The sequence below is a fragment of the Gymnogyps californianus genome, chromosome 1 (assembly GCF_018139145.2).
Source record: "Gymnogyps californianus isolate 813 chromosome 1, ASM1813914v2, whole genome shotgun sequence".
Taxonomy (NCBI): domain Eukaryota; kingdom Metazoa; phylum Chordata; class Aves; order Accipitriformes; family Cathartidae; genus Gymnogyps; species Gymnogyps californianus.
The window spans coordinates 201,619,309-201,632,629 of record NC_059471.1 but is presented as its reverse complement, the minus strand read 5'-3'; the positions used below and the strand labels follow the sequence as shown (position 1 = coordinate 201,632,629).

The following is a 13,321-nucleotide window of genomic DNA, read 5'->3' as shown; positions in this document are numbered from 1 at the left end:
TTCTTTGGAAACCTTTTTCTTTTGTTTCAGAAACTACAAATTAGGACACTAGCCATGTAAAACATGGATGAGAAGGGCAAAGGCTTCTGAAGTGTTTGGTGTATTTTAACGGAAAAGACATGCAAAACATATGAAAATGGTTTAACTCAGTTTTGTCACAGCTACTCAGGTTAAGCAGCCATGCATACCTGAAAGATATATCATTAAACTAGGCTGTGAAAATACCTCCTTTATGCTTATTTTTGCATTTCTGAGGTTGGAAGGTGCTTTTGATGGAAGTGCACACACGTTCACGTTGCTTTGAGCAGTAAGTAGGATGTAACAGCCTTGACTGACTTCCACAACAGCTGTCGAGAGAATGATGATGGGTTACTTGTGAACTTGGAGTTAGCCTGTAGGAAAATTGCTTTTAATATGTCTGAGAACATCCTGGCAGTGACTGGACCTGTTGAGTGCAGCATGTCTGGTCTTCACGCAGTTGTTGGGGGGAGTCTGTTGATTCGCATATGCCTCAACTCGCAACTGTATTCAAGGCCTAATATGCACAAACCAAAAATGTTTATTTAAGGTAAATGGCCTTCAGTGTCAAGGCTCCCTTAACTTTTGTGTTGTACTTGCAGCTACAAAAATAACGCTTTGGTGCTATTCTGTGGGACAGCATTGAGTGGACGCTGCATCAGTGTGTGCTGGTCATTTTTGAATGGTACATGTGTACTGGTCGTGAGCAGCTCTAACATTCATGCTTCCCTGACTTCAGTATATTTAAAAAAAAAAAAGGGGTGGGGGGCGGCAGCAAAAAACCCAAACCACATTTGTGTTTGTCTTCTCCATTGGCTGAGATTGCTCTTATCTGTTTTAATCAGCTTGTGCTTTTAAATGGGTGCAATCTCTAGTTACATAAACATGGCCTAGCCTCAGGTTGGGGATCTGTTGGCGTTACCAGTCACACCCTTGTTCTGGATGGAAACTGTGGTCCCAGAGGAATTCACGCAGCTTATTTTCTTTGGTGCAGGCTGCAGTTAGGAAGCCCTCATAGAAACACAGCCTTTTATGTTGTTCTGGGGGACCATTTATGTTTTTCAGCCTTTTAACTGATCTCTGGCATGAAGAGTGGTTCAGAAACTGTAGGAAAGATAATTCCTCCCGTCTGTCAGTGGTCTTGATGTACTGGCTGGTTCAACATGACCTGGTTTTGGGAATGAGCTTCCCAGTGGGTGTGCAAGCCTAAACAGTGAATTCTGAGCTTCCTGGCCCAAATCTGTCTGAAGTGGCTGATTATAACCTGATTCACAGGTGCAGTAATGAGCTGTCATTAACCTAACGATTCGCAAAGGTCAGGTTCTTCATGGGGAAGGAGTAACAGGCAGATGGCAAGTAAGACATTGCCAAAAAAACGAAACAAAAAAGCACCAAGGGCCAAAGCCATCATGTACTCCTGATGGAGCCCAGTGAGGCTGCTGTCCAGAACTCCTTCTTGATGAGATTTTTTGGATTTTTCCCAAGAAACATGGGGAGAAATGATGCTATGCTGCTTCTGAAAATATAACCCAGCATGTCAAAGGAAGACCCAGCCTGAAGGCTCTGATGGCTGGTGGTGGTGGGATCCCATCTCGGCGCTGTCACTGGAGCCATTCAGGTGTGACACCCCCCCAGTGCCTTTGCACGACTGGAGCGGGTTGAGTAACTGGCTCCTGCCTGTGTGAACCTGCTTGTGAATGACTACCTTCTTTCTACCTAAATGTGTCTTCAGCTTCAATGAAATACAGTGACAGATTGCAGATGAAAATGCCCACCTATATGGTGTAACCATCTGATGGGCTGATAGAGGAAAACAAGACGCTGCTGTATAATAGTTTGTGCAAATTTAATCGCATTAATGGCGCTCTGTCTTTAGAGAGACAGAGCTGGAAATGGAGGAGATGCAAGGATGTGGGGGAACGAACAAGGAGAGGAGGAGGTTTTAGGTGGGGAACCCATGGTTTGTGTAGAAACTTGGGAAAAACAGCACAGAAACCAAAGTTAAAGTTTAGCTAGAAAAAATAAACTGGTGGAATTTCAGGTGGCTTTTGAAAAGAAGAGTTGCTGGAAATACAGAAGCCATGTGGAAAAGTCCTGAAGAGGCATGAAAGCAAGTGGCTTTGAAAGCAGAAACAATTGAATTCAGCTTCTCCACACTGATAGATGTCCAGTTATAATTTATAAATCAGTAAATTATTTCTAAATGTTCCTTTTAGAAATGAACAAGGATGTGGAAAGCTCATTAAATGTGGGGAGTGCTTAGGAATGAAGGGAGGTAATTAGTTCTGTAGTTTCTCCATCATACTCGTTGATGTATGCTGATGTTGGGCCAGCACACATTAGTAATGGCCTTTTCCTTATGCAGACAGTACAGCAAGAGCCTTCCCTAATGTACTTTCTAGAGGAACAGCAGGAGAGAGAACTATATATCTGTCTATATTGCTGCAATCCCCAGTACAGTGGGATCCCTCTTCTCACTCTCCATTTGCTGACCGGCGTCCCACTTGGTTCTCTTCCTGAGGAGCAAAAGATGAAGGGAACACTTGAAAGCACCTATATTGTCTGATAAATGAGTGATAATGAAATTGTATGACTGACACATTTTTGTTTCAAGCAGTAATCTTTTCAATCATACAGCTCCCTGTCAAGTAAAGCTTGCTGTGGCTGGTGTTATGTTGTCAAAGCTGCTGCTTCATTAGAAAAATCTTTCTGTAGGATACCTACGTGGATGACTGAAGACTTTTGGACTGAAGCCTGAAATATTCTCAAGACAGGTTGGCAGTTGGAGGCTGTGGATAGTGCAAATGTAATTTGAAGCTTTGCACATGTGCAGAATGGCAAAAGCATTTGTGTTTTCCAAAATCTGTTCACTTTTAACAAATGTGAATATTATTCTTGACTTATTTTGAAAGATGAGACCAATGATGCCTGCTACTTGCCATATATTTTTAGAACATTTTTGTCTCAGTTTTTCAGACTGTTATTTCAAGTTTGCAAGTTTTTAAAAAGATATTTTTAAAATTGGTTGGTATCTGTGCATTTCAAGAGCTTTACAACATAACATTTTAAATAATTCTTGACACCTGTTCCTCTCATTGTGAAGATGAGTGGTGTTTGGCTCCAGTAACAATGGCAGAATTCAAGGTTCATGCATTAAACTATGATTTTGTTCTATACTGTGGTTATCAACTTGCGATATGGAACCCCTTTTCATTTATTACTGTGGGAAAAGTCGGGGCTCTGAAGAGTTTTCCTGGCAGGTATTGTAATGAATATACAACACAAAGGCATAAGCAATGCAACAAATTTGGTACTGAATTGTGTAGTAGTTGTAAGATGAAATTGAGCTGTTGGTGACGGGAAATGGCTAAACCACACCTTTCCTTCCAGTGGATGGTATTTCCCCGGATCCTAAGTGCAATGTGTAATGAATGTTTTGAATCTTGTGAAAGGGCATAAGTTAGTTTTTTTTCCTTGTCATCTTGTATTATCTCAGCTATGGAAACCATGGAGGTTCCAGTGCTCCCTTTACCTAAAAGGGAAAAAATTCTTCATCTGTAGCATTTCACATTGTTTCCGTTTTCTTTGTAGGACGGAAGAGGTGCCTGCAGCTCAGCAACCTGCAAAGCCACAGACACAGGCCAATGGAACAGGTAATCTTGGTCAGATCTCTACTAGCAGTTTGATTCAGTCGGATTTTTTTCACCCCTTTCTTTTGATCCTTAGAAGGTCAAACCTTGCTGAAAAACTTGCTGGGTCCTTAAGCAGGCTTCTGAAGAAGCTGAATATGAAAGACCATTTAAGCGGCTTCTTACCTCTCTGTACATGATTCTGCATTGGCTTTTTGTAGTTGACTTTGCACACTTGAGCAAGGAATTTATTGTGTATTGTAAAGCTTTTAGGAATGTAATGAAACCTGTTGCCTGACTTCATCATTCTTGCATGCCTTGCTGATCCTTGACTTACCAGAAACAGGTGTAATACACAGAAAAGATGTTCTATTTTGTTCTCAACTGCAAAAGCTCTTTTATGCCATTAACCATGTTACTTCTTCCTTTTTCTAAAAGACAAGACATTCTGGAGAAGGAATAAGCTTAAGAGTTACTCGGTTTTTGGACACCTACACCATCGTCTGCATTTCTCAAGCTGCTGCTTATTATGAATTCAATAATATAGTGATTTCTGAAAGAACTAAGGCAACAGGCAGATTCTCAATCTTTCAGTACACTGAAGCTTTCCTCCCCACACCTCTTGATTGAAACTTAGGCTTTTAAATCTGTGGATTAAATTTGAAATTGCTCCTCCTGTACTCCCATAATGTCAATACTTTCTGTTATGTGAACTACAACCTGCCATTTTTTTTCTGTCTTGTACGCTCAAAATTTCTTTCTCAGTACTATCTGAAGTATTAGCATGTGGGAAGCTACTTCATATTTTTTTATTTTCAAATGGAAGTGTTGTCTTAGCTGTAAACCGTCACTAAATTCCTTATTTTTCTAGGTATCGCTGTCATTCATTAATAAATAGTTTGATTCTATTTTCTGAGCACTGGTTGCTTTTTCTCACATGCTTAAAAGCATCATATTGGCTGTTGTAGTTGGCTGATTAATCTTTCATACCTCTGTTTAATCATGTCTTAATTTTATGGAGTTCTGTACTAAGTTTAACACTGGAATAGTTGTGACCAGCGTCCTCTTTGTGACATTGCTGTGTTGACCTACCTTTCCAAAGAACAGTCTGTCTATTCCTTCTAGACAGTGATTTTCTAAGTTACAGGTAAAGCAAAAGGTGATTGTTTTGTTCTCACTTGCGCTACCTTAAGGCTTTTACCGTTATGTTATTTCCGTATACCCATATATTTATGTTATATTTTTCCGCTGAAACTGACATACAGAAAGTGCGCATCACTTCATTACTTTGCCATATAAGACTTTCCAGGCAGTATTATGACTATATATTCCATATCTAGAAGGTGGCATATACAGCATAATTTCTGTAGCCTGGCTTTAGAAAAAAGAAAGTGCACGTTATATGTATACACACACACAATCTTTACAGCCTATAAATGGTTGGAAAGTGGTAGTAAAAATGCCTGTTGCAGAATCTTGCTTAAGTTTCCACCTCCCTTTCCTGTCAAATTCGTATGGCTGCAAGGTGGTTGTCCTGCTCTCTGCTCAGGAATGTTTTGCTTTACACTTGCTTTTCTCGAGGTGACCCTTCAGCACAGTAGGAGCACTGAGATTTACGTCAGTCTTTTGTTTACAGGAGCCTCTTAACCAGAAAATGTTTTTACAGTGTTTGCTAAAAATTCTCATTTGGTAGGATGTTTAAGTAATCTCTGTACTTCTGGTAATAAGATACTTCCATGTGCCGTACTTGGAGCAAAGCAGGAGTCACCTTTAGTCTTATTTTACCAGCTTAGTGCAGTCATGGTTTCTGCGCAATGGCAGAAGTAAATTGCATAGTGAGTTTCTGTGAAGAGCGTTGGTGAAGGACAGGAAAGCTGTACAAAGTCTGCTACCCAGCGAAGCCTGGCACGTGAGAACAGGCGCAGGCTTTGTATGAAGATGTCTTCTAGTATTATGCTGCTACTAAGTGCTTCTTTTTTGTAGATAAGCGGAGTCACACAGTCTGTTCGAGACTCCAGAAGTGGTTTTGTGACAAATTTGGGGAGTATGTTGAGGACTTCAGATTTCAGCCAGAAGAGAATACAGTGGAAACAGAAGAGCCACTTAGTGCTAGAAGGTAAATCTCTAACGTGATTGTGAGAAATTGTTGGCTTCTTTACAAGTTGATTTTTTCTCTCTTTTTTTTTTTTTTTTTACAACCTTTTACATGGTTTGAGCAAGTGTTTGTATAACAACTAATAAAACTGAAAGTACAGAACCATCTCAAAAGGTTTGTGAATGCTTTGGCCAAAACATGAAATTTGAAGTTTATCTGCTGTCTGAGGTAGAATAAGAGTTATATTATTGACCAGGTTCCGTCATATGCCTCTTGAAAACTGCGGACAAAGTCTTGGTTAGGCTGGAGAGCTTTTACATTTCAGTTTTTGGTCTGATGCAGGGTAGGCTGTAGTAGTTACTAGAAACAGGCAAGAATGAAGCTTTATGCACAAACATATAATTTATAACTGAGCAGTATTTCAGACCAAATGTACATAACTGCACTACTTGCCTGTTTAACAAGTTATTTTTATCCATTATTTTTCAGGTTGACTGAAAATATGAGAAGATTAAGTAAGTACTTAGCAATATTTTATTTTCTGGAAGTAAAAATAGTTCTTAGTAACCCTGTTGGGAGGATTGCTGCACTTTAAAATACAGTGTTTTGAAATATTTCTGCCAGTTCATAAGCAGAAATGATTCTGAAAACCTGAATTAGTGTTTGGAGTGCAAAGTAACTTAGAGGAGCAGTGGTAGAAGCCTGCCTTTAATCTTGAATTACATAGGGTATCTCTGAACTAAAAATGTAATGTTCATTAAAATGTGTAAACATGTAATGAATGAGAACAGCATATTTGTCCAATGGCAAAAGTAACAGTGTTCATACACTTATGCTTGAGCTGCTTGTAGTTCGCTTGCTAGTCTATTAGCTTATGCTTTCAAAGAAGAAGGGGTTGGACAATGCATACCCCGAGCGTGTCTTGCATTTCTTTCTCTTGGATAGCTGATAAATTATTTTGGAAGGTGGAGGATGCAAGATGATGGGTTAAACAAAGTAATTAAGCCCTCCAAAAGTTCTGCGCAGCAAAGAATTGCTAGACTGAAAAAAAGTATGGCTGGTTTGTGCTCCAAATTGTTAAATTATTGTAGGGGGGAAGGTGACATTGAAATAAGGGTCTGTAATCTCCATGTAAGGTCAGTTTTGTTCTCCTTGTTCTAATACTGGTATTCATTCTAGTTTCACTTGGGAGAACACTTGTGACCAGTTCTCTGTGGTGTGGATATGCATTGCCTTCAGAATAGCTTTTAAAAAAGTAGTATTAAGCTTAAGCTTTGAGTGGTTCTTAGCTTCCTCACGGTGAACCACAAAATCCAGATCCCTGTTGTCCAGGGGTGCCTGACGACCACCCAGAGCTCACAAGATCCTCGTTTGCTCTCAAGACCCCTGTTGTTGCCAGCAGTTTCCAGGTGTTGACCTTCCCTGCAGGTTCAGTGTAGGATGGTGGAGCAGTGCTCGAGTCCGTGATGTCCTCCAGTGCCTCAGGCGTGCCCTTCCACTTACTTCATCTGCTGCTTTGGTTGTGCCACCAATGCTCAAGGAAATCTAGTCCTAGTTGTTTAATTACTTCCTATAGGGAATGTATCAAGGATAGCTGAATTTGAAGACAAACAAACTAGGACAGCAAGTCGCAGGTTCTCTTGAGGAAAGCCTTTGAAAATTGTGAGCTGTACTGCAAACGAGGGTGGGTGTTTCTGTGCAAGAGGAATTGTCACTCTTCTCAGCAGGGAAGGCAAAACCCATGTGTTCCAACAGACAAAGCATAGGTCTTCTTGCAGCAGCCCTCTCCTGTTTTCTTGTGTCCCCTAGCTAGTTTGCCCAAGTGGTAAAAGAGCTTAGAGGAATAGGAAGGGTAAAGGACAAGTCCTTATTAAGGAGCCGAGGAAGAGCTCCTCTTGCTGTCGCTGGCTGGCTGTGGGCATCTGCGCACGGGAGTGACACCTCTCCCAGCACAGGTTTGTCTCCCGTGCAGTGACAGCGAGAGCAAAGGTCTGCAGAGGTGGGAGACAAAATTCTTCAGGCAGCAAGGTCCTGTGTCTCTTGGCTTAGGAAGAGTAAGCAGCGAAGTGCTGCCAATGGAGAGACTCCTATAGAAACGTAGCCAAGAGAGATCTAGCTTGGTTTTAAGCTAGCTTGGTCAAGCAGCAGCAAGTTGTTCCTCAGTGGCTTGGAGTCCAGTCAGGCTAATTTAACTTGTTTTACAATGGGATGAACTGACCTGTGCAGAGGTCTTTGGGGTAGTATGAACAGGGCTCAGAACAGACTGCTATCAGAATCCAGGATACCCTTGTAGAGGGTATTGATTGTTTTTGTCTATATTTCAGAGTTTAGACATAACCTTTGTCTTGAATAACACTTTAGTTTTTGGAAATGCATTACTTAACTAGTTGTTCAGTTACATTGACGGGTTTCATTTTTCTTAATTTGGATAAGCCTTTTTATCTTTACATGTCTTGAATATTCCTAATAATTTTCTATATTTGGTTGTTTGTCATTTACAAGTGATTTAACCACTGCCAGCTAATTCTAACAGTTGTGTTTTTTCTCTGCTTCTGTTTAGAGAGAGGTGCCAAACCTGTTACTAATTTTGTGAAGAATCTTTCTGCCTTATCAGACTGGTATTCTATCTACACTTCTGCTATTGCCTTTATTGTAAGTTATCCTATTCCTCCAGGAGTAGTAAGAACTTTTAAAATGTATTATTTACTGAAATTCATTGAAACTGCCATATCTGAGTAGGGGTTATGCTGCAGTTTAAGTCAAATCAAATAGTGCAATTTCATTTAACACAAAATACCGGTAGTAGTCACTTCAATTGTATTTCAAAGCCACTTAAATTGTGTATTCTGGGTTTATTGTAGCATAGTTTTGTAACTGTTAAAATAACTTAGAAAGATCTGGGCATTGTTCTCTCATTTCTTGTTTCCTGTCTCCCAGTCTTGTATTTTGATGGTTACTTCAGCCTCTGCAAAATCTCTCGTTGTCTAGGGCTGAAATGCTGATAGCGGCTATGTTTGTTAAGAAGCTGTCATTTATTCACTATCAGTGCTCTTTGACATTTGTTAGGATCATACTGATGAGAGACAAAATGCCTTGATTTGAGTATTATTTGATGTGCAAACATCAGGTCTGTGAGCTAAATTCAAGCATTCCCATGCTATGTAAGGAGGTTTGCATGCCACAAAGTGACATAACTATTTAGTGGAGTTTTGATTTTTTTTTTCCTTCTAATTGTTAATTAAATGATCTAAATTCTTTAGGTCACAGTGTATATGAAATATTTTGATATTGAAGGAAATTATTACCAGTAGTTGTAGCTGAATGAACCTGTTTGGTGAAAATGTCACACACCTTTTCATTAAATGATCCCTCCCTGTAAGTTACAGAGCCTTATTTAATGCTACTTTGCAGGGCACAGCTGAAGGAATATTGAGGAGGAGACTTCTCCCTCCCAGTGCCCTGTGTCTGTCCCGTCTCCTGATCTACTGATTTTTCTCTCACCTCTCCTGACAAACTCATTCTTCAGATAAAAGCTGAAAGAAGGAACTTCAGCTGTTGTTCGGAAAGCTCGGGCACCTCGGAACTGGAGCAATGCTTCATTTTGGGGTTATCAGTAAAAAGCCTAATGTCTCTCGTCAGGGAGGCTGTAGTCTGCATTTTCAGAAGTTGGGAAGGGGACAGAGTACCTTTTGAGGCACTTTGTGTCTGTATTTGTGAGGTAAAATAAGACCTGTTTTCCTGCAATCTTTAAGCTTGGTAAAAATTTGGGATTTAGTTGACCTGAAATAATACAGTGAGGGTTTATCCCATTGCCCTGTAAGGGGGTGATTGTTACAACTCTTCTACTGTACCATTGCTTCAACTGATCTAGGTGAGGTCAGATCATATCATGGTCATGCAGCAGATTCACAGACTTTAAGGTTTACTATTTTTTTTCTATACCTTCAAGTAATTGCAGCGTTGGAAATATTCTCTCAAGTAGCTGAGCACTATTTAAGTGTCATCTCTGGAGATTTAGTTCAGTCTTACAGTTTTGACTTTACATTCATGAATGCAGTGCTATTGTCTGTCATGGAGTGGCTAAAATTTATTAACTTTTGTGATCTGAGTTGTGTGATTCTGAACCCGACAGTACAGTGGGACACAGTATTTCATACAACTCGCTGTACCCCAGTTTGTAATCCACATCTCTCTTTTTTTTCTTTTTTTTTTTTTTTCCTCTTAATCTGCAGATTTACATGAATGCTGTATGGCATGGCTGGGCCATTCCTATGTTCTTATTTTTAGCAATTTTGAGGTTGTCCCTAAATTACCTCATAGCCAGGTATTTACTTAAATACTAGATTATTCTCTTGTAATGCTTTGCTTGAAAGATGTTTTATTATTCTTGCACCGAGTCGTAAACTGTTACCTTTTCTAATGTTGTGAGTTAAGTTGAACAAAGTGAAATTCAAACTCTAATATCCTTAATTTTGTTGCTCAAATTCTATAATTTTTGACTGTTCTAAGGAATTATCTTTGTTTCCTGTGACTTGGGTCACCATAAATGATGCTGCATGTTCTCAGACAAATCCCTCAACACTTTAAAATTCTAAAATAAAAATATTCTGCAGTATTCAGAGTAGTTGGAGAAGATCACCTTAAATATTGAACCCTGCTCCTTTTCCCTCGAGAGAATTTTCACCTAGGCCTAGAATTGCAGTTTTGCCTTTTTCAGTGGCCCTTGGCATACTTTATCCACAGTATCTTCCATTTGTATATTCTATCTCTATTAAAAATTAAGACTTTTTTTTTTTTAGAAGTACATTTTCTGTACTGAGAGGATCTTTTAAAAATGCTATTTTAGGCTGATGGTGTTTTCCCCCTTAAAATGCTTAAAATGGTGGGGAGGATCTTAATGTGCATATTTAAAAATAATTTTCTGATTTCTTAATTAATACTTACTGTCTGACACTCTATTTGAAAATTACCAGTAGCAAATAGGCTCCAGAATAAGTTGATATAATTTTGTTCACATAAAAAACAAGAAAAAATATTCCTGATTATTTACTCTGTGCACACAGTTCACTTGTGTTGTAAAACCCGCAAGCAGTGATTCTGTGTAGTATCTACCTAGCTAATATAATTTTTTTTTTTAATGTATATACCTTTAAAGCTGTCTGTGGTTGGCCACTTGTGTTTATGTTATTTTGTGGGTTCTTTGTTGATTTGGGGATTTATTTTTTTTTTTTTAAAGCCGTAAGCGCTTGTTGCAGAAAACTACTTTTTAACCTCTTACAAATAATCCATGTTGGCAGGTGGAGAAGCAGTACTTGCTCTCTTTAACTATTTCCATAACTTCTAGGGGTTGGAGAATACAGTGGAGCATTGTGCCTGAAGTTTCTGAACCCATGGTAGGTCTTTGATTGGTTTGACCTGTATGCCTATGTTAAAAGTTGCACGTTCAAAACCTTCCTCTGTGTTTATGTGGGTAGCTGTAAAAGGAAGGAAGAGTGAGGTGCACTACAGCTTTTTTTCTTTCTCTTTAAATTTAGAAATCTTCACTAAGAGCTAGGTTTGGGGGTTTCACCATAAAATATTCCAAACTTGAATGACATTTCTGGAATAAGTGTTAATATGCCAGCTTGGGACAAATTAGATCCTGTGGGATCTTCAAGAAGGCTTGCATCCTGTTTTCTCTGTAACATTTTTGAAATAAATATTTGCATATCCTGCTTTAAGCAGGAAGTATTGTAAGTATTAATGTAAGATGGAGTTCTTTGAACCTTTTACTAAGACTTAGTGAGGCCTTGCTTCCAGGATAATTTTGTTATTCTTAAAAGGCCAATACTCTATTTAAATAAATAAAGTTATAGATGTAAAACTTTTTTTAAAAATGACATTTCTGTGCTAGACCAGAAGTAGGTCAATTTAAGTGTGTGGTCATAGACTGAAAGCCATTGTAACCATGCTGCTCCAAAAACTTACTGTGTCTTTCACAGCCTCATATTATTATGTTTGCATATACCATGGAGGAAAAGCATTGATAACTAAAGATAACCAGCAATGAAAGAGATAAACAGTAGATTTGAAACAAGCGAGGAACTTGCCAAATTTAGAGATTGTTTAAAGTGAGAGGACTATTGCCAAGAATGTTGAGAGGTCACGTTGTCACGAGGAATTTTGTAAAATACCAGTTTTAGCTGAGCTGAAAATTAATGGATTGTCTCTTTCTTGCCCAAGGAACCCCCAAAAGAGGACCTGACGGTGTCTGAAAAGTTTCAGCTTGTTCTAGACGTGGCTCAGAAGGCGCAGGTACTGTGCTGCTCTTGGACTTCTCCGGCTGCTTCCTTAGAACAAGGAGGTTCATAGTCCAAGCGGTCAAAGTAATTTGTTATGCAGCATGTGAAAACAAACACTTAAACAAGCAATACTTTCCTTGCATAGGGATCTTTACTTACGAGCAATAGAGATCTCTATAAGATCCCCGGAGCTTCTGGAGTGGCATGATGCTTCAGAGAACTAGTCGAGGTTCTCCAGTCACAGCTCTGAGCGAGGTCTGAAGGGGAACAGAAGCAGCTTCTGACAGGTTTTTCCCCTAATATATGCAAATGAGCTTCTGATAATGTAGATCAGGTGGTGAATCTTACCAATGTACTGGAGCAGGGATCCATATCCCAAATCTGCTAGTCACAAAACCACTGTAAGAGACCCTGTTCCTTCAACTGTCTGTTTAGCTGTGTTAATTCAACAGTTTGCACAGCATCTCTGAAATAGTCTGTTTTAAACACCACCACCCACCACAGCCCTGAAATCTGCTGCTTGTGTGGGAGAGGGTGAGGGAAGGTTTTCTTCCAGCTCCATCAGTTTGAGCTACCCTAGTGTCACGGAGGCTCACACAATCAAATTAAACAGGTGTTAACAAAATTTATTCTTCAATCGAAATCATTTAGAACTCCGACAACATTAGTAAACCACAGGTTCAGTGATATAAGCGGAAATTAATACTACACAACCGCCTTAAGAATTCTTAAGCTTTAGAAATTATAACCCAAAATGCACATATCACTCACCTGAAAGATGAGGGCTCTCAACCTGCAGGAGTTACCTTGGGCAGCGTCCCGACCCAAGGGGAGAGTCCCCGGCTGCAGACCTGCTGCTCCCAGGAGGACTGACTCAATTTGGCCCCCCCGTGGCAGGGCTCCGTTTATACCCTAGTCGAATCTGATCTGTGGTCAAATCAGACCATGTTAGTTCTCGTTGGCCGAGGGCCAGCACTACCTTATTCCTTGACTGAAGTGTGTGCATGACGGCCGTACCCCGACTCCACCCTGCGGGCAGGGCAGCTTGACCGCCAAACCATGGCTTCTAGGTTTTTTTCTCTTTTCACCAGCCGAGAAGTTTTGCTCTCAATCAGGGCAGGTGTACCTGCCACACCTAGCAGCTGCGGGACTCCACCGTCCAGCTGAACTGCAGCCTTGTGCCACGTCTAATGGCGTTTCACTGCTGAAAGCGGCTTACCTTTCTCTTGCAAACTGTGTACGCTCATCTCCTTCCTTCTGCTGCTGGTGGTGTTCATATATTTATATGAACACCTTTG

At 39.9% G+C, this 13,321-nt stretch overlaps 1 protein-coding gene across 1 annotated transcript in view; it reads left to right on the top strand.

The window, feature by feature from the left end:
* Positions 1-13,321, top strand: part of GRAMD4 (GRAM domain containing 4) — a 78,045-nt gene that overhangs the window by 53,132 nt on the left and 11,592 nt on the right. Inside the window, exons 5-11 of the mRNA XM_050912232.1 lie at positions 3,610-3,671; positions 5,631-5,763; positions 6,232-6,257; positions 8,303-8,394; positions 9,975-10,066; positions 11,087-11,135; positions 11,965-12,036. Of these exons, the coding sequence (XP_050768189.1) occupies positions 3,610-3,671; positions 5,631-5,763; positions 6,232-6,257; positions 8,303-8,394; positions 9,975-10,066; positions 11,087-11,135; positions 11,965-12,036 (526 nt within the window). The remainder of the gene's footprint in view (positions 1-3,609; positions 3,672-5,630; positions 5,764-6,231; positions 6,258-8,302; positions 8,395-9,974; positions 10,067-11,086; positions 11,136-11,964; positions 12,037-13,321) is intronic.